Source organism: Staurois parvus, unplaced genomic scaffold (genome assembly GCF_062004578.1).
Source record: "Staurois parvus isolate SC_StPar_1 unplaced genomic scaffold, SC_StPar_1.0 ptg000882l, whole genome shotgun sequence".
In the NCBI taxonomy this organism is placed as follows: domain Eukaryota; kingdom Metazoa; phylum Chordata; class Amphibia; order Anura; family Ranidae; genus Staurois; species Staurois parvus.
Genome location: NW_028318678.1, coordinates 403585 through 423440, shown reverse-complemented (window position 1 = coordinate 423440; position 19856 = coordinate 403585). Strand labels below are relative to the sequence as shown.

The window sequence follows — 19856 nt, the reverse complement described above, 5'->3', positions numbered from 1 at the left end:
TGGGAGAGTTGGGCCATGCACAGAAGATGGTCAAAAATATAGTAACCAAGGCCTTCCAGAACAGGGAGCCGAAAGAAAAAGAAGGGGGAAAGAAACAGAACAGGATTGAAAGAAGAAGAGGGGAATAGAAGAAGGACATTGGGGACAAATCCAGGACTTGCAATGCCTATAGCAGTGTGTAGCTTTCGTGGGACATGGCGGGGTGAGCGTACTGTATCCATGGGGCCCAGGTTTTTAAGAATTCCTTTTGTGTGTCAAGGAGAATGCTAGTAAGATTTTCGTTAATAAAAAAAAGTTGTCTAGGCGACAATGGATTTCCTCAAAGGAAACAAACTGTTGTTTCCAAGCTTTTGTGTTTGTTTCACTGCTAGTAGGACATATGTAGCCAGTTTACAGTAGAATGGGATCTCGTGAGGTCTAGAGATTATGGATTTGAATTCTTTCAGTCATAGAGGCTCAGCATCTGGTGTGGTCTGCATGCAAATACAGCCTGCCCACACCTCCAGACAGACACCCACCCATTGAGGCATTTGGTTCTTGCATGGCTACATTCATACGAGTGACACTCATGAGCGGCTAGCTGCAGCTGCGGAGCCAGTACACTTTAATGGCAAAATGCCGGTGCGGATGTATTTTTCATTTTAAAAAAGCAGCCCACTGTTTGCATCAGGGCTGAGGTCCCTTGAGAGAAGTACTATGGCAGGGTGCTGTGATGGTTTCAGGAAGCTATGTACAGCATCCTGCCAACCCCTCCCTCCAGCCATGATCTGCCTGCATTGCACTGGGAAGCATAAAGACCCAGTAATACTGTCACTGGGTCTAAAATAATGTATGTATTGAAAACAGAAAGGTTTTAGTTAAAAATTATATTAGCATGTTGACAAGAGGGAAGAGAGGAACCAGGAAAGGCACAATATAAACAGAATAAACTCCAGTTTGCAAGAGACCAGAGTCCAGCTTTTTATGCCCATGTAGCACCTCAGACGTGAAATATGAACAAAGCTTATCCCTCTATATCGTGTACTTGTCTCAATCCAGAGCACTAAGTGTGATTTCTGTTTGCTACTTCGGTCCTCTGCTATCTGCAGAGAATCGCTTCTGACAATTTTTCCTGACACCAAGAGAAAAATGGTGACGGGAGGGAGCTCCAGCAGATTGGCATCCTCAGCTCTGTTCCTGTGAGCTGTCATGAAATGTAACTTCAGCTCTCCATCCCATTTTTGTCTGAACTTTCAGACTAGCTTTATAAATTCAACACATTAAAAAGATGTAGATAAGAGAATACTGCAGATAAACAGGTAAAACTTATATAGGAGGAATTGTTTAACCTCCCTGGAGGTATTTCCGAGCGTAGCTCGGGGTAAAGTTTCAGCACCACAAGCGGTAACCCCAAGCCTCGGGCTCCCTTCTGCACTTACCTTGTCCTGCGCTCCCGCGATGTCCCCCCTGCAGCGTCCCCGGCCATCTCCTCCAACCGATGCCGGCATCTGTCTTCCGGGTTCCATTCCCTGCGACGTCGGGACGTACGGGATGTATGGGGGACGGAAATTTAAAAATGTCAAAAAGTGACATTCACTAAATCACTTAGTAAAACGTTAGTAAATATTAGTAAAACATTAGGGACACTCTTTTTTTTTTATTGCCCCTTATGTCTCTTTGAAGGAGATTCCCCTTCATTTCCTGATACAGACCATTAAAGCTTTATCCACTCTATCCAGAACACAAAAACGTTTTGGTTGGAGTTCAATTTTAAGGGGGTTGGGCTATTTATCAACGTTTTTAAATCAATGATTCACTCAACTTTAACCCAGGATTCATATTTTTTTCCAATTCAATCTAATTTAAAAATGTGTGAACCTTTTGTGAAATCATCTATAAACCCCCTACATGTCTGCAGTGAAAGAAAAAGTGGCTACCCTAGACAAATTTGCTTTCATTTCTGTATGTGAAAAAGGTATTGGTGGAATCTGATTGGTTGCTGTGGTTAACACAAACACTTCCCTCTACAGTGTATAAACTAGAATCATACTACACATACTAAGCACAGGAAGTTATTGGGGTTTCAAGCGTGTTCATAGGACTGTAGTATCTATCAGTTTGTCTGTAAAGACCTTCTTGGTGGAGATCACCTTCTCACCTCCTTGTAAAGGGGGCGGATATGATTCACAACTGCCTGCCTTACTTTAAACTGAAATATTTCTACAAAATGTTGTGTGAAAATTCATAGTACAGTCGATGACTTAACGAATGTTGTTTAAAAATACTTCCAAACTTTGGTTCTAACAATTGATTTTGGAACAAATGGACTTTCAGTTTTCATTCCATTAACATTTTCCATCCAGCTGCTTCAAATTCTCTCATGAAAAGTGAACAAATGTTCTTAAAATGAGAAATTTTGAACAAAATTCTACTAGTGAAAGACCAGCTTTACAAATACAAAATACTGCTACAGTTGTGCACTAACACAGAAATAAGCATTCACATATGGGGTGGTATCTTTGGCCTCCATATTGGTAAAGGGGACATCCAGATGCTAATGAACCGCCAGGCTTGGGTTGCGGGGAAGGGGCCTTTTCCTCATCAGTATGGGGACAAGGTGCTCTGACAGGAGGTACCCCCTGGCAAGCTACCCACCCAATGTAGCGCATATGGCCTAGTATGGTTTTGGGAAGGGGGGCACATGCCCACCTCCCCCCCCTTTCCTGGCCTGTCAGGCTGTATGCTCAGATAAGGATCTGGTTTGGACATGGGGGGGCTTACCTTTTTTTCTTTTTTTATTGGGTTTTCATTTACAATCCATCCCAGACTCAAAGGGGGAGATTTACTAAAACAGGAGCACTCAGAATTTGGTGCAGCTGTGCATGGTAGCCAATCAGGTTCTAACTTCAGCTTGTTCAATTAACCTCTTGGCGCCAGCCGAACGCAAATGTGCAGCCTCCCAGCGTCTGGGCCTAGATGCCGAGTGGCCGCACATTTGCATTCTATTAAAAAAAAACATATGTTCTGAGAGTTCTGAAAGGTCCCGAACTCCTCTTTCAATCGGGACCTTTCCCGATCATGTGACCGCCGTGACAGCAAATCACAGTGGTCACATGACCCTAAAACCCTGCCCCGCCTCCTGGCTTCTGGGACCCTTAAAGGGCCGGGAGGCGCCAGCACTAAGGGGTTAAGCTTTGGCAATAAACCTGGAAGCTGGTTGGTTTTTCGGCAGAGCTGCACCAGATTTTGCACATGTAGTTTTAGTAAATAACCCCCAAAGTGTCTGGTATGGAATTTGAGGAGGGGGACTGTGCTGATTAATTTTTTTTGCATGGGGTCCCCTTTGACATCCATACATTTGGTGTAGATGAAGGGAATCCACAGCAACTTTGTTTACAAAGAAAAGCAAGCGGCTGGGAATTGTCATTTGCCAGCAGTTTAAACAGCTTTTTTTTCTGTCAGTTTTTCCATAGTAAGTTGTATACATTGTTAAGTGGCGCCACTTCACAGGCAGGCAAAGGTCATTAGTTTTGCATTTTTAATGTTGCCCTTTAAGAACTAATAAAATCACTGCTTCCCGACCATGGGATTTAAAAAAAAAAAATTCAACCCCTTGCCTATTAGTCTAGAAAATGGCCATTACTGTATTTTTAATCTTCAGCACCCATTGATTTCAATGGGGTTCGATTTTTGCACCCGAATATTAGTAATGTCTGCAGAACCAAACCCAGATACCTTCGACTCATTCCTAGTACTTGTTATGTGAGCACATATCATGAAATATACTGTATATTTGATGTTAGGTCCACTTTAAGTACATTTACATAATTATAATAGATACTTCTCTTTTTATAGTTATTTACTTACTTTTAACAACCAGTTTCTCTCTCCAAAAGGAGTGTTTATGTTTATAACCAAAGACATCATGTTTTCTTTCAGATTCTCAATATGGAAGATGATCAAAACTGGTACAAAGCAGAACTTAAAGGACACGAGGGCTATATTCCTAAGAATTATATAAAAGTAAAGCCCCACCCGTAAGTAACCTTAGATCAGTGTCTTTCACCCTGTCCTGATTTCCAGCAAAGTCACCGAGAAACTTTGGAAAGCTGCTGCAGGCATGATGTCTACCTCACAAGGTTATGTTGAACACAAAGCGGAGCCCTACTTGTTTTAATGGAAAACATCAGGAACACACAGAGAGACAGGAAATTACATCATAATCATGTAGTTCTATTGGGAAGAACATTACATTATAACAAAACATTTTCTGAAATACCTTAATTTTCCTTTCATGGCAAATTCCTTTTCCTGGCGCCAGTCCATAGAATCATACATGTGGTAGGCAGGGCTGCTGCCATATGTATGCTGCCATGTTGGCACCAGGAAATAAGGATTAAACATAACACTACTAACACCACCGCCTGTTGTCAGAACCAGGGGCGGACTGACAACTCATGGGGCCCCGGGCAATAGGGGATCATGGGGCCCCGTGTCCTTGCCCAAACTCAAAAAAGCCTATGAAAAAGGTACCAGGGGCATCTCATGGCGCCCCATACTGACCCCGGGCCATCGGGCAGTGCCCAAGTTTCCAAATGGTTAGTCCGCCCCTGGGCAGAACTATTAAACTTGGTGAGCAATGGGGAGCCAATATCAGATTTTTCAGCCAGCATAACTCTTGGAAAGCTACAGTGCCTATGTGCTGGAATGGCTGAGCTCCCGCAAATGTGTGGGAGTGAAGTCACCCAGTATCGGCCAATCAAGATGGCTTTAGACTGTCACCCAGAAGAAGCTGGGGAGAAGATGCTGGCTCCAGTGAAGGATCCTATGGGCATCTATTTGTGGAACCAGAGGTAAGAATTGTGGATTTTCGTTCTTCTTTCAATACAAAAGGATTAGGAAGGGCCCTGCTTCTGAGAGTTTACAGTCCAAAAGGGCAAGTGAATCAAAAAGTGATAACTGTGAGGGATGAGCTGATGAGGGAAGTAGAAGTACAGTTTATTAGGAGGCAGTATAGGCTTCCCTGAAGAGATGAGTTTTCAAGGATCTAAAATATAGTTAGGATACTCCTTCGCCAACTATAATAAATTTAATAAAGTGTTTTACTATGTGAGTGATAGTGTAAATAAATGAAATAAATCGAGAATATTATTTACCACTTTAAGTTGCTGCTGCTCCCACCAATCTGTGTTCACACATAAAATTAATTGATAATGATATGTGATGTAGCGCTGCTAACTAGAGTAAAGGATGAAATAGATAATGCCATAAAAAACATCAATCCATCAAATTATGCCATAATATATACCATCAATCCATATATAGTAAATTTACATTAAATATTCTCTAAATATTAAAAAAAATTAATATGCTCTTAAAGTCCATTCAATTCAAAAAAGTGGGTGAACCAACACCATATGACATATATCTGTGCTCCAATATTGCTTTGCACACTATAGTGCCACCTCAGTGCTCTCAAAACTCTCACCTCCAGTTTTCTGTTACGTTGCATGTATATAAAATATCTCCACTTTTAATCTCTGTCTCCTCCGACCACTAGGGACTCTCCACTCTTCCTTTCAGTAATCAGATGTGTGATATCTTTAAGACTTTCACAGTCTCAGATGAGCATTATCACCTCGCCCATATACAAAAAGAATACGTCTCATATAGTGTAGTATATCAGTAAAACTTTCCAGCATTTATTCAAACATATTGCACACATGTTCAAATAGGAAAAAGATCACTTTTAGAATCAGAGAATCGTGGCATGTTCTTCCGTATTGCCTCACTTTTGGTTACATCTGCCTCCGCTTACACCCGACGCATTGCGTCACTGTCACGTGACTTCATCAGGGATAGCGACAGTGACATAACGTGTCGAGCATAAGCGGAGCCAGATGTAACCGGAAGTGACGCAATTCGGAAGTACATGCCGCGATTCTCTGATTCTAAAAGTGATCTTTTTACTATTTAAATGTAAGTGCAATATATTTTAATAAATGCTGGAAAGTTTTACTAACATACTACACTACGAGTGGAGAGTCCTTAGTGGTCAGAGGAGACAGAGATTAAAAAAGGAGATATTTTATTTACACGCAACATAACAGAAAACTGGAGGTGAGAATTTTGAGAGCACTGAGGTGGCGCTATAGTGTGCGAAGGAAACTTGGAGCACGGATATATGTCATACGGTGTTGGTTTACCCACTTTGTTGAATTTAATGGACTTTAAGAGAATATTAATTTTTTTCACTAATTAGAGCATATTTTATGTAAGTTTTATTTACTATATATGGATTGATGGTATTTATTATGGCATAATTTGAAGGATTGATGTTTTTTATGGTATAATTTATTTATTTCACTATTTACACCAGTAAGCAGAGCTACATCACACATCATAATCAATTAGTTTTCAAGGATTGCCTAGTAGAAGATAGCCATGCAGAATAGGGTAAGGCATTCCAGAGAATATGAAAGGCTCTGAAGAAGTCCGGGAAGCGAGCATAGGAGGAGGTGATGAGGCAGCTAGAGAGCAGGAGGTCTTGGGAGGAGCAGAGAGTACGGTTTGGATAACATTTTGAGATGAGTATGGTGATGTAGCTGGAGTTTTGGGTGGCTTTGTATGTTGTTATTATGATTCAGAATTGTATTTGTTGGGCAAGTGAAAGTCAGTGGAGGGTATAGCAGAGAGGGTTGGCAGACACTGAGTGGTAGAATAAGCGGATGAGTCTAGCAGAACTATCCATGATAGACTGAAGGGGGGATTTCATGTGCAGAGGTAGACCAACAATGATGCAGTTGCAGTAGTCAAGGCAGGAGATAACCAGGAAACAAAATGGTACCTTGATGGTGTCATTGGTTAAGAAGGATCCTATTTTGGAAACGTTACAGAACAAGAGAGCTGCTAAAGTTGGCAATTGCATAGCTATCCAAAGCATTGCAAACAGTCAAACGCTCAATGACTGAGCCACAAATTTCTTGGAATTCCTACAAAACAGAACTTTGATTGATGGCCAAGTGGTTTTGTAGCTGCTACACATTTCTGCTATAAAATGGGTGGTAATGTGTGTGAGGCTGAAGCTACATGAGCTCTGCTGTACTGAAAAATGGGGTGGGACATATATTATAAACATGAGGATGTAGGTGCCGTTGTTCCCAGCACTGGTGATGAAGCTGAGACACATCTGTTGTGCTGGGTTATTTCCCTGAACTCAGTGAAGCAGATAGGAAACCACAGAAACCACGACTTACATTGCAACACGTGGTGGAATTCAGAGCACTGTACCAATCTGCAAGTGGAGTGTGCAACAAATACAGCCTACGTTGTGGTTTTATAAGGAGAAACCCCAATAACAGTTTACTTAGAATGTACGCCAGATTTTCTCATTTTCTCACAAAGGAACCCTGGAAACACTTGCAAAACCAATTAATTGGTGGACAGTGGGAAAAAATACCCCATACATTGGTGGCCCATGAGAAAAATGTCCCCCATGCAGTGGTGGTCAGAATGCGATCCTAATTATTATTATACAGGATTTATATAGCGCCAACGGTTTGCTCAGCGCTTTACATTATAGTGGGAGACAATACAGTAACAATACAGTTCAATACAAGAGGGAGTTGAGGGCCCTGATCCTTGGAGCTTACAATCTAGGAGGGAGGGGTGAGTGGTACAATAGGTAAAACTGTGAGGGATGGAGTGGTTGGAAGCGTAGAGGATACCAGTATTAGCAGAGGACGGGATAGGCTTCCCTGAAGAGATAGGTTTTCAATGATCGCCTAAAGGTAAGTAGAGTAGGTGATAATCTGATAGATTGGGGTAGGAAGTTCCAGAGGATGGGTGACGCCCTATGAGTTCTTGCACATGACTCTCCCAGGTTGCATTGACCCCAGAACGCAGCAGGATCCATCATATGTTAGCTCAATCAGCCGCAGCTCAAGGAACCCCTAACAACCTTTGGTGGAACCCTGGTTGAGAATGGCTGTTGTATGGTATTAAAATTGAACGTTCCTAGCTGTTCCTCTCTTTTTAAGCCAATCCCTCTGTGCCTCGCCCCAGCTCCCCCCAAGCGTTTCTTTCAGTTTTTGGTAAAGAGCCAGGATAGGTAAGAACTTCTGTGTTCTCATTGGAGATATCTCCCCTCACTTCATGTTTAGGTGGCACCAGGACTAGGGATGAGAGAGGGTCCCTGGGATAAGAAGACTTAGAAAGCAATAAAAATATCGCAGATGTTCCAACACTTCCCTGCTCTAATTAATAATATCATGTTGTTGCTTTCTCTGTCTCCATCAGAAAATAAATTCTATCACTTTCATTCTTTGTGATTTCATGTCAGCAGGACAGGAGGCAAGAGTAAATATCCTCAATGGGGATACTTAGCAGTAATCACCTGGCAGATGTTGTAATCCTTTCCCTCTCTGTACAACAAAAAAATGTCTGAAGTGAAATGGCTTTACCATCTGATGCAGAACTCTGTATATTAAAAAATTGTACTATGTAATTACAACAAATGTTCATGATGCTCTTTTTCTGGCCAGCTTGTAAATGACTGCATTTTTTCAAACACGTATAAATGACTGCAAAAGCATGTTTAAAGGGTAACTCCACTTTTTTGCTACACAAGTCATATTATAATTGAATGTTATTAAAAATGACCATTCCTTTTCAATCTGCAGCTCTTTAGTTTTCTGTAAAAATGCGATGCAATATAGCTACCCGGAGGCATTCTGTACGCAGATGGTATACAGAACACCCCCCAGAAATGTTATTTCCTGCATGTGTGATTGGCTCACTGATTTTCCCCGAAGTCTGCACCAAGATATAAATCAGATTTTGGGCATCCCCTGCAAAAAAAAATTTATTTTTGGTGAGGTACTCTCAAAGAAAAATCGTGTCTAAGGGCTCGTTCACACCATACATGCATGAAAACTGATGGAAACATTTGTGCAGATTTCACCTGCAGAGACATCAGTTTACATTAGTTTTTGTACACTTTGCATATTCCTATGCAGAAAAAGTCTGCACGTGATACCAGTGTTGTGGTGTGAACAGGGCACACAGAGAACAATTGATTTTGTTGTGCCCTTGCAGATCGCCTGCAGAAAAACTGACGTCTCTGCACCATGGTGTAAACGAGGCTAAAAGGGATGCAGTTCCTGCCACTTTCCTCATTAAAGCCCTGCAGGTGCAGCAGCTGATTGATCATTTTATAATCACTCCCATACAGATTTACTCTGCACATGGACACAGACAAGCAAACAGCTATTTTTTTCTGAATAACAGAAGGTACTGTAGGAATCTGCAACAAAGTTTGTTAAAATCCTTGCAATGTACATAGATTGCCCAGAAGGGAATGTTTTTTTCTCAACAAAAGTGGAGTTACTCTATGAATTAAATGTGAACATTCACTTGGCTCAGAAGTTGGTGTTCCCAGACTTCTAGATTACAAACCAGATATGTTCTGATTATGCATCATGTTCCTGTATATATTTAAATAAACACCATGAATTGTCATTGAACTGGGACCTTTTAGGTGACACATTGATGTACATAACATGTATTGATTAAATGGAATTTACCATTTTTATTACGTTGTATTCTGAAATGAATGAAAAACTGATTCACAAATGAAAAATTAGCTTAAACATAATTGCTTAATTAATACATGGAGTTCAATAGAGTCCAATACTGCCACCACTCCCTTGCACTATTACAATGATATCATTATATAAAATCCATACATATGATGGGAGCTGGGTAACATCATTGTGGCACCTAAAAAGTCTCAGTCTGATAATAATTCAACATGTTTCTTCTAGATAAGTGACAACAAAGTGATGTAACAGAGAATCTATTACATTGTCTATAACAGTGGTCTCCAAACTGTGGCTCGGGGGCCAGATGCGGTCCAGTGATTTCCTTTATCCAGCTCTTGGGGCAGTATTCCACCCGAGAGCACCAACGATGGGGCAGAATTCCTCCCACTGATACCAATAATGAGGCACTATTTCTTCCACTGACACCAATGATGGGGCACTATTCCTCCCAATGACACCAACGATGGAGCACTATTCCTTACACTGACACCAACGATGGGCGTTGGTCCTTTCACTGACACCAATGATGTGGCACTATTCCTCCCACGGACACCAACGATAGGGCACTATTCCTTACACTGACACCAACGATGGGCGTTGGTCCTTTCACTGACACCAATGATGTGGCACTATTCCTCCCACGGACACCAACGATGGGGCACTATTCCTTTCAGTGATGGGGTACTATTCCTTCCAATGATGGGGTACTATTCCCCCCACTGACACCAATGAAGGGGCACTATTCCTCCTACTGACACTAACACTTGGGCACTATTCCTCTCACTGACACCAACGGTAGGGCAGCATTCCCCTGCCCCCACCCTGTAAAAAAATGGGGCATTGTTTATCCCACTGATGGCAGGACATTATGTTCTACTATCACTGGCCACAGTCTGTCCCCCCTAAAGTCTGAAGGACAATAAACTGGCCCTTTTTTAGAAAGTTTGGAAACCCCTGGTCTATAATCTTGACAGACCACACCCATTAAAACATACCACATCTTCCCATGCCATTTCATTCATCTGTTGTAGGCCTTAGAAATATTTGGTACTTCAGGCATAGGGGAGCATGTCACTTTGTTCTCTTTCCTCCCAAGCTGCAGTGCTCGGACCAAGGCGACCAATGACCAAGCCTGAAGACTGTCAGGTGGGGGGAAGAGAAGGTCATGGACCCTGTGTAGGCTCTGGCCAGAGAAGATAGTGGTAAAGGAGCGTGGGAAGGTTAAGTACCATTGGGTTGAGGGTGCCCTTTTTTAGAGAACCTGTCACCATGTTCTGAAGAACGAGAAAAATGATTTATCCTTTTTAAGTAGTGGTGTCCTCAAACTATGACAGTAAGTAAGTCTGAAGCCTTGAGACAATAGGCAATCTGCTTTTCATAACCTCAATTGTGTAATTTTATTTTATTCTAACCAACGGGTTCTCCACCGCTTGATATAGGTGGTACGCCGGTCGGATCTCCAGGCAGGTAGCAGAGGAAATGCTACTGAAAAAGAAATTTCTAGGTGCCTTCCTGATCCGTGATAGTGAAAGTTCTCCTGGGGAATTCTCCATGTCCGTCAAGTAAGACATAACAGTTCTGCATTCTGTATTCTGTTTTTTTATTGTTCCCTTCACCCATATTTTATCAGCAAATGGAGACTTTTTACTTGTCCTAACTTTAGCATATCCTGTTGAGAAGACCAGTCACCTCTGCTGGTTATCTGTGGGCTGAGTGACAGGTCTCCTCTATGCCCCCCTCTAGTACCGTAAGGTGAACCTATTGGATGAAGTCCTGCAGACTCCTTTTCCCTGTTCTCCTGGAGGAGGACGATCCTGAAGCTTAGCGATGACATTCAATTTTATTTTTTGCCCGATTTTCTTCTTTGACCCTTCCATGTGATAAAATATCATTTCAACATCTCTAATGCTCGTTTTCCTGAGATTAGACTTCCAATCTCAGAGATGACCTGCAACTCCAAATGAACCCATATGGGGGCAGCATAGGAATAGGATTGAACTACAGACTGGATAGGGAAGACAATCCCGGAATTGTAAGAAAATTGAATTCAAATTGGCCAGACACTGCAAACACCTAACACAGAACAGACGCTGCTTTCCTGCTCTCTTTCTCCTGCTATAAATATACACAGCTATATCATTTGAAATATACTGAATACAAATCATTCCTATCTTCCACATGCTTGCTGTTTTGGCTGTGCTTCACCGGTGGACAGGGGCGGACTGACAACTCATGGGGCCCCCGGGCAATAGGGGATCATGGGGCCCCTGTGTCCTTGCCCAAACTCAAAAAAGCCTATGAAAAAGGTACCAGGGGCATCTCATGGGGCCCCCTACTGACCCCGGGCCCTCGGGCAGTGCCCGAGTTTCCAAATGGTCAGTCCGCCCCTGTCTGTGGATGACAGGAGTGCAGTTCGTTCTGCACTCCTGTGACCTGTTTTCAGCTGACGTCACTCTGGGGAAGATCCCAACTTCAAAGTCGGGATCCACCCCAGAGTCTGGAGCAGCACCTGGCTCAGCCTCTCTGCAAAGCGCTGAGAGCCTGAGCCAGCCTCTCCTTCCCCCTCCACAGCCCAGCGCTCCTGTGAACCCTGGGGGTGCCGATCAGACAGTGGTGACTGACAGTCACCGTTCTCTGCTCACAGCAGCTGAGAGAATTCAGCAAACTGAGTGACCGTCAAGTTCTCACATTTAGAGCCAGCGGGGGACAGATGCTGCATCCACCTAAGTATTATTTCAGAGAAAACAACTTCTCTTTTAAGGCCAATTTACTGCTATGTTGTGAATAACCCTGAATATCAGGAGATCACGTTATGCACACACAGTTGAATGCATAGTGGGGGTGTTCAGGTGGGCAGCCTGTAGTGGGAGTAGCCTGCTGGGCCCCTCCCACAGCTTTACTTTCTGCACAGTGATGATGTCACCACTACATCTACAAGATAATATGGATTTTCTTTAATTTGTGGTTATTGAGGAATATATTCAATTGACAGTTTTAGTGTGTGGAGTTTGGCTTTAAACTTTTAAAACATAACACTACTAATGCATTATAGGTTCACCTTCAAGAGCCATTTATTTAATTAGAATTCCTGGGCAGGCATCCTTGTAGTCCTTATCTGACAACATGTCTGCTTTGGCAGGGTTCCCATTGAACGAGGCGGCTGATTGTAGAGGGAGGAAGACTCGGCCCACCACAGGATGTGGGTGACACTGGTGAAGTCTAATATCTGTGCATTCCTGTCTATAGAGAGAAAGCAAGGTGTAGATTTTATAACCGCAGTGCAAACCTGACACTGTAGACCCTGCTATGTACTGTTCTGAAGCAGAGGGATATAAACTATCTTCTGTCAGGGCTGTAAATAGAGGGGGGGGGGGTTGTGATTTCTAGGGACAGCATCAGTCTTTTGAGCTTAAAGAAAAAATAATTGAAGGAGCTCTTTTTATTACCTCTCAAAGAGCTCACAGTACTCCTCCTGACAATGCTTTCATCAGTACCATCTTTGTTCAGTACCATCTTTGTTCAGTTATCATCTGGGTTCATTATCTACTTCCAGAGGCAATACTATCATGTATATTCTGGCGTCTATCTAGTTCTTGGCTGTGTTTACAAATGTGAATCAGCCCCTGCTGCCACCTCTCGCCTTGTGACTTGCTACAGCATTACAATATTGCAGTCTGATTTTAGGACAAGAGACTGAGGAAATGCTTCCTCATGCCTGCAGCAGACTGATGATATTGTAGGTTTCACCTACAAGCCTAGTCACAGTCCCAGCCTGTTGTCACCCAGGATGGGTGACAGCAGCTTAGTGAAGGTATAATGGTTGGTTATCATTCCTCGAGGTTTTCTGTGTCGGTGTATAGAATCAGTCTACACAGTACTCTCCTATCGGAATAAATGTAATAGAGTGTTGTGACCAGTCATAGGTACTGAGGAATATCCACCCTAGGGTCCCAGCACCATTCAGTTTACTATCCCAAGCTGCTTCATTTTTGTGATTTTTGGCTTCCCCAGCATCCTCGTAACACATAATACATGAACTAATGTTTGATGGGCTCTTTTGGAACTCGTGTACCATGTGAATTCCGGTCTGTGGTTACCATTCAGGTAAACAGTGAGACAGAGATATCTGAAATTGCAATGAACACAAACCCGCCAACAATGCAATAACAATGATACAGCAAGAACAATAAAGACACACAGGTGATCAGCTGGCATGTAATGGCCCTGGAGCTTTATTATTACTTAACCACACAGAGATTAAATAACTAAACACAAAACACCCCAAAATAGTTCTCAAGAGTAGACCAAACCACTAGAAGTGCCCATCTAACCAGGCCTATGAGATAACTAAGGGAACTGATTGGGATAGACATATGGAAACTTCTATTGCTGAGTTGGTTTTAAAGAGTGAAGCTGTTTAGAGGGCAAAAGGGCCACGCCAAAGGTTTAGGAAGTCCAATTTTATATGTTTCATCACAAAATCACAGGGATGGGTTAACTGGCCATGCAGTGATGTTGGATTGCAGGATGACAGGTCTGCTGGATAGCAGGTGGCAACATATAGTGAGCAGCAAGATGGCTGCCTAGAGGTTTCCAGGACTAGCGTGACGCCATGCTGCCTCCATTCTTCAGTATGAGTGATATGTAAGTCGGATGTTCGTAACTCGGGGACTGCCTGTAAATACATTCCAGGGGCATAAAAACAAAAGTTGTCCAAAGTTTTACTTGGTTTATTTGCTTTTTTTTTTCTCTCTCTCTTGCTCTCTCCCTCTCCTTCTCCCTCTCCTTCTCCTCCTTCTCCCTCTCCTTCTCCCTCTTCTCCTTCTCCCTCTCCCTCTCCTTCTCCTCCTTCTCCCTCTCCTTCTCCTTCTCCCTCTCCCTTTCCTTCTCCTTCTCCCACTCCTTCTCCCTCTCCCCCTCCTTCTCCCTCTCCTTCTGCCTCTCCCTCTCCTTCTCCCTCTCCCACTCCTTCTCCCTCTCCTTCTCCGTCTCCTTCTCCCTCTCCCCCTCCTTCTCCCTCTCCTTCTCCCTCTCCCTTTCCTTCTCCCTCTCCCCCTCCTTCTCCCTCTCCCTTTCCTTCTCCCTCTCCTTCTCCCTCTCCCCCTCCTTCTCCCTCTCCTTCTCCCTCTCCTCCTTCTCCCTCTCCCTTTCCTTCTCCCTCTCCTTTTCCTTCTCCCTCTCATTCTCCCTCTCCCCCTCCTTCTCCCTCTCCCTTTCCTCCTCCCTCTCCTTCTCCCTCTCCCCCTCCTTCTCCCTCTCCCCCTCCTTCTCCCTCTCCCTCTCCTTCTCCCTCTCCCCCTCCTTCTCCTTCTCCCTCTCCCTCTTCCCCTCCTTCTCCCTCTCCTTCTTCCTCTCCCTCTCTCTCCCCTGCATCTGAGTACCACAAACTGAAAACACTGTTTAACTAATTTTTAGTACTCAAAGCAAACTCTCCCATCCATATCTCCATGTTTTTTTTTTTTGCTGAGAAACCACTTTGAAAAACACCCTCCTAGCATTTCTAGCCTCAGCCATCTTGAATAAGGACAGATGATTTGTGTAACATTTACTTCCTGAAATCCATCTGCCCTTAGCTTGGGCATGCAGACAGTAGGGTGTGCTTAGCTGAGAAAACCCCTCCCCTCCTAAAGACTCCTGGGATGTATGACATCAGTTTGGCCTAGGTCAAAAGGAAGTGACTGAAGAAAAGCTAAAAAAAAGTTTAAAAAAAGAAAATATAATATACAGTACCTTCATATTTGTTTACTAATGCTAGCAGGATAAGGATTAAAAATAGTTCATGTGGATTGAAAGAGTTTAGTTCCACTTTCACTTTAGAGAGATTTTTACTCAAAACAGAAAGTAAGGAAAAATATCCCCAATCAGTTAAAAAAAATGAGAGGTTTTAACTCCTTCCCTTCCCCTAATTTTCAAAACAAAGCAAAAAAGGTTTGGGCTTTACATATACATAAGTATTTGTAAAGACACTGCAATAAATGAGGACACTTGTTCTGGTGACAGCTAAATAGAGATTTTCCTCACTTGTAGACTTCCTTTCACTTCCCATTGTGTCTCCAGGATAGGAAGGAAAGGGAAATCTCCGAAATGAGATACAAACAGTTAAAAAGAAAAACGTGGATGACCTTTGTCACAGGGACTAAAAATGAAAAATCAAAAATTTGGAGTTTTCATCTGAACCGCAATACAGGAGAAGTCTTCTCGTGTGGACACTTATTCCATTGACAGCTAAAGCATGATCTCCGTACCTTAAAGAGATTTCTGCTCACTTCCTATTATGCCACCAGAGAAGAAAGTAGAAGGAAATCTCCCCAATGTGATACATGCAGTAAAAAACTCTTGTAGACCTAAACTTGCAGGAAAAAAATATTGTGAGCAGTCATCGATTTATTGCAGAAGAGGAATGCCATATCCCTTCTGCAATAAGACAGACTTACCTGACTGTTCATATTCTTCTGTTGAATGTGCGTGTGCAGCTCAGCAGACATTCCAGACACACTGCAATGGTGCCAGAATGTATGACTCCCATGTGCATGCACAGGAGTCACATCATCCTCTGCCGGCCAATCAAGAGACCGAAGACCCGGCACCCAGCTCAGGGAGCAGATGTTAGCGGCCATATTGCTGGAAGGTTGAGGTATCTACGGACTTCAGTTCCCCTTTAAAGTATGTGTAAAGACACTTAAAAAAATGGTGACTCTTGCTCTGGTTACAGCTCAGAGGGGTTCTCCCCTACTTTTGTAGGCTTCTTCTCATTTCCTGTTGTGTCTGCAGCACAGGATATAATGGGAAATCCCCCCAATGAGATACAAGCAGTTAAAAATAACCATTGTTACAGGGACTATAAATTCAGAAAAATCAAACATTTTGAGTTGTCACCTGAACAGCAATACAGAGAAAATTTTCCAGTGGGAACACTAAAACAGGATATCCTTAACGTTAGAGAGATTTCTGATCACTTCCTATTATAGTTCTAGAACAGGAAGTAAAAGAAATCTCCCTAATGATATACACACACTTAAAAAAAACATCATAGACGTTTTAACACTTTCCTGTCCCTGCCATCAGGACCAAAATAAAAAGTTGGTCTTTATTTAATATCTAAATTTATTTGTGAAGACACTCCAAAAATGGGGGTGCTTGTTCCGGTGACAGATAAAAGGTTATTCCCTAACTTTTGGAAAGTCCCTCTCGTTTCCTGTTTTGTCTGCAAAACAGGAAAGAAAGGGAAATCTATCAATTGAGACGCAAACAGTTAAAAGAAACTTTGGTGACCAAAAGAGAAAACAGGTGGCGCACACACCTAGAGCATTATCCAAGGTTTATTGTAAAGAGTAACAAAATAATAAAAACATACAAATGAAGCATGTATCTAAAAAGCATAGAAAAATGACGATGGCCACAACGGCAGGCAAGGTGTCCTCACTGTCAGTGCGGTCAAATGGCTGATGCGTTTCGAGGATGAATCCCTTTCCTCAGAGCTAATGACCAGCCTTTGATGCAGATGTGTAATGAATGGAAAGTGGGAGCCTTGCTGGTGACCACAGGGACTAAAAAATGATTAATAAATCAACAATTTTGAGTTTTCACTTGAGCAGCAATACAGGAGAAACCTTCCAGTGGGCAGTTGTTCCAATATTAGCTAAAACAGGATTTCCACAACTTTGGAGATATTTTAACTCATTTCCTATTGTATTTCCAGGACAGGGAGTAAAGGGGAATCTTCCCAATAAGATACACGCAGTTATAAAAAAAACAATAACTCATAGAGTTTCCAGAACCAATGCAAAGTTTTGGCTTTAGATATAGGTATTTTCTAAGTGTTTAAAAAAAATCTATTACACACATATGTACTATATAATATACAGTCAGGTCCATAAATATTGGGACATTGACACAATTCTAACATTTTTGGCCCTATACATCACCACAATGGATTTGAAATGAAATGAACAAGATGTGCTTTAACTGCAGACTGTCAGCTTTAATTTGAGGGTATTTACATCCAAATCAGGTGAACGGTGTAGGAATTACAACAGTTTGCATATGTGCCTCCCACTTGTTAAGGGACCAAAAGTAATGGGACAGAATAATAATCATAAATAAAACTTTCACTTTTTAATACTTGGTTGCAAATCCTTTGCAGTCAATTACAGCCTGAAGTGTGGAACGCATAGACATCACCAGACGCTGGGTTTCATCCCTGGTGATGCTCTGCCAGGCCTCTACTGCAACTGTCTTCAGTTCCTGCTTGTTCTTGGGGCATTTTCCCTTCAGTTTTGTCTTCAGCAAGTGAAATGCATGCTCAATCGGATTCAGGTCAGGTGATTGACTTGGCCATTGCAGAACATTTCACTTCTTTCCCTTAAAAAACTCTTTGGTTGCTTTTGCAGTCTGCTTTGGGTCATTGTCCATCTGTACTGTGAAGCGTCCAATGAGTTCTGAAGCATTTGGCTGAATATGAGCAGATAATATTGCCCGAAACACTTCAGAATTCATCCTGCTGCTTTTGTCAGCAGTCACATCATCCATAAATACAAGAGAAGCAGTTCCATTGGCAGCCATACATGCCCACGCCATGACACTACCACCACCATGCTTCACTGATGAGGTGGTATGCTTAGGATCATGAGCAGTTCCTTTCCTTCTCCATACTCTTCTCTTCCCATCACTCTGGTACAAGTTGATGTTGGTCTCATCTGTCCATAGGATGTTGTTCCAGAACTGTGAAGGCTTTTTTAGATGTTGTTTGGCAAACTCTAATCTAGCCTTCCTGTTTTTGAGGATCACCAATGGTTTACATCTTGTGGTGAACCCTCTGTATTCACTCTGGTGAAGTCTTCTCTTGATTGTTGACTTTGACACACACACACCTACCTCCTGGAGAGTGTTCTTGATCTGGCCAACTGTTGTGAAGGGTGTTTTCTTCACCAGGGAAAGAATTCTTCGCTCATCCACCACAGTTGTTTTCTGTGGTTTTCCGGGTCTTTTGGTGTTGCTGAGCTCCCCGGTGCGTTCCTTCTTTTTAAGAATGTCCCAAACAGTTGTTTTGGCCACGCCTAATGTTTTTGCTATCTCTCTGATGGGTTTGTTTTGTTTTTTCAGCCTAATGATGGCTTGCTTCACTGATAGTGACAGCTCTTTGGATCTCATCTTGAGAGTTGACAGCAACAGATTCCAAATGCAAATAGCACACTTGAAATGAACTCTGGACCTTTTATCTGCTCATTGTAATTGGGATAATGAGGGAATAACACACACCTGGCCATGGAACAGTTGAGAAGCCAATTGTCCCATTACTTTTGGTCCCTTAATAAGTGGGAGGCACATATGCAAACTGTTGTAATGCCTACACCGTTCACCTGATTTGGATGTAAATACCCTCAAATTAAAGCTGACAGTCTGCAGTTAAAGCACATCTTGTTCGTTTCATTTCAAATCCATTGTGGTGGTGTATAGAGCCAAAAATTTTAGAATTGTGTCGATGTCCCAATATTTATGGACCTGGCTGTATCTATTATCACTTAAGGTTAATAAACACTTTAATGATAGAAGTGAAAAGTTTGGTCCGGTGTGTTTTTTTATACCCAATCACTGGAATGTGAGCCATGCCATTACTTTCCCATATAACATGTAAAATTCCTCCTTGTTATAATCATTACATTTAACCCTTGACTGGCTGCCTAATTTGGTAACAATGAAGGGTAAATATCATTGTCTGTCTGTGGGAATCTGATTCATCTTTAATGTGTACTTTATTTTCCATTGTACTGTGACTCATGGCCTGATAGGACGATTCATTAATCTCCGGTGTTTCAGAAATGGCATATCACTCCTATTTGTGATTTAATTGCAGACACGCGAAGTGGAAATTGCTGGGTGCAATAACGCTATTGGCTGTCTAAAGACACGTAGACGGAAAAGTGTTGGAATGTTAGAATTCCGGCAAAGATAACCTGTCATTATACAGTAACTAATGGGTTTAATTCATGAAACTTCAATAGATCTTAAAGAGACAATATTTTGTATATATTCTTTCATTTTTTTTATTTAGCAAGTAAATGTGAAATATTCATTTTTCACAAGTGTTTTTTCAGAGATAAACTCTAGGCTACTGTTAAATGTTTACCAGATTCAATTTAATATAGATGTAAACCCAGTCACTATAATCTTGCATAGGCTTTCAAGCTGAACTCTGGTGTAATAAACAAACAACCCCTTCTCCCTTCAGCACTGCTAGGGTTAAATGTTCATGTTGTCTAGGGGTAGAAAAATAAA

At 42.2% G+C, this 19856-nt stretch overlaps 1 protein-coding gene across 1 annotated transcript in view; it reads left to right on the top strand.

The window, feature by feature from the left end:
- GRAP (GRB2 related adaptor protein) overlaps positions 1 to 19856 on the top strand; it is an 87820-nt gene that overhangs the window by 12135 nt on the left and 55829 nt on the right. The window contains exons 3-4 of the mRNA XM_089656013.1: positions 3919 to 4016; positions 11021 to 11143. Coding sequence (XP_089512139.1) covers positions 3919 to 4016; positions 11021 to 11143 — 221 coding nt within the window. The remainder of the gene's footprint in view (positions 1 to 3918; positions 4017 to 11020; positions 11144 to 19856) is intronic.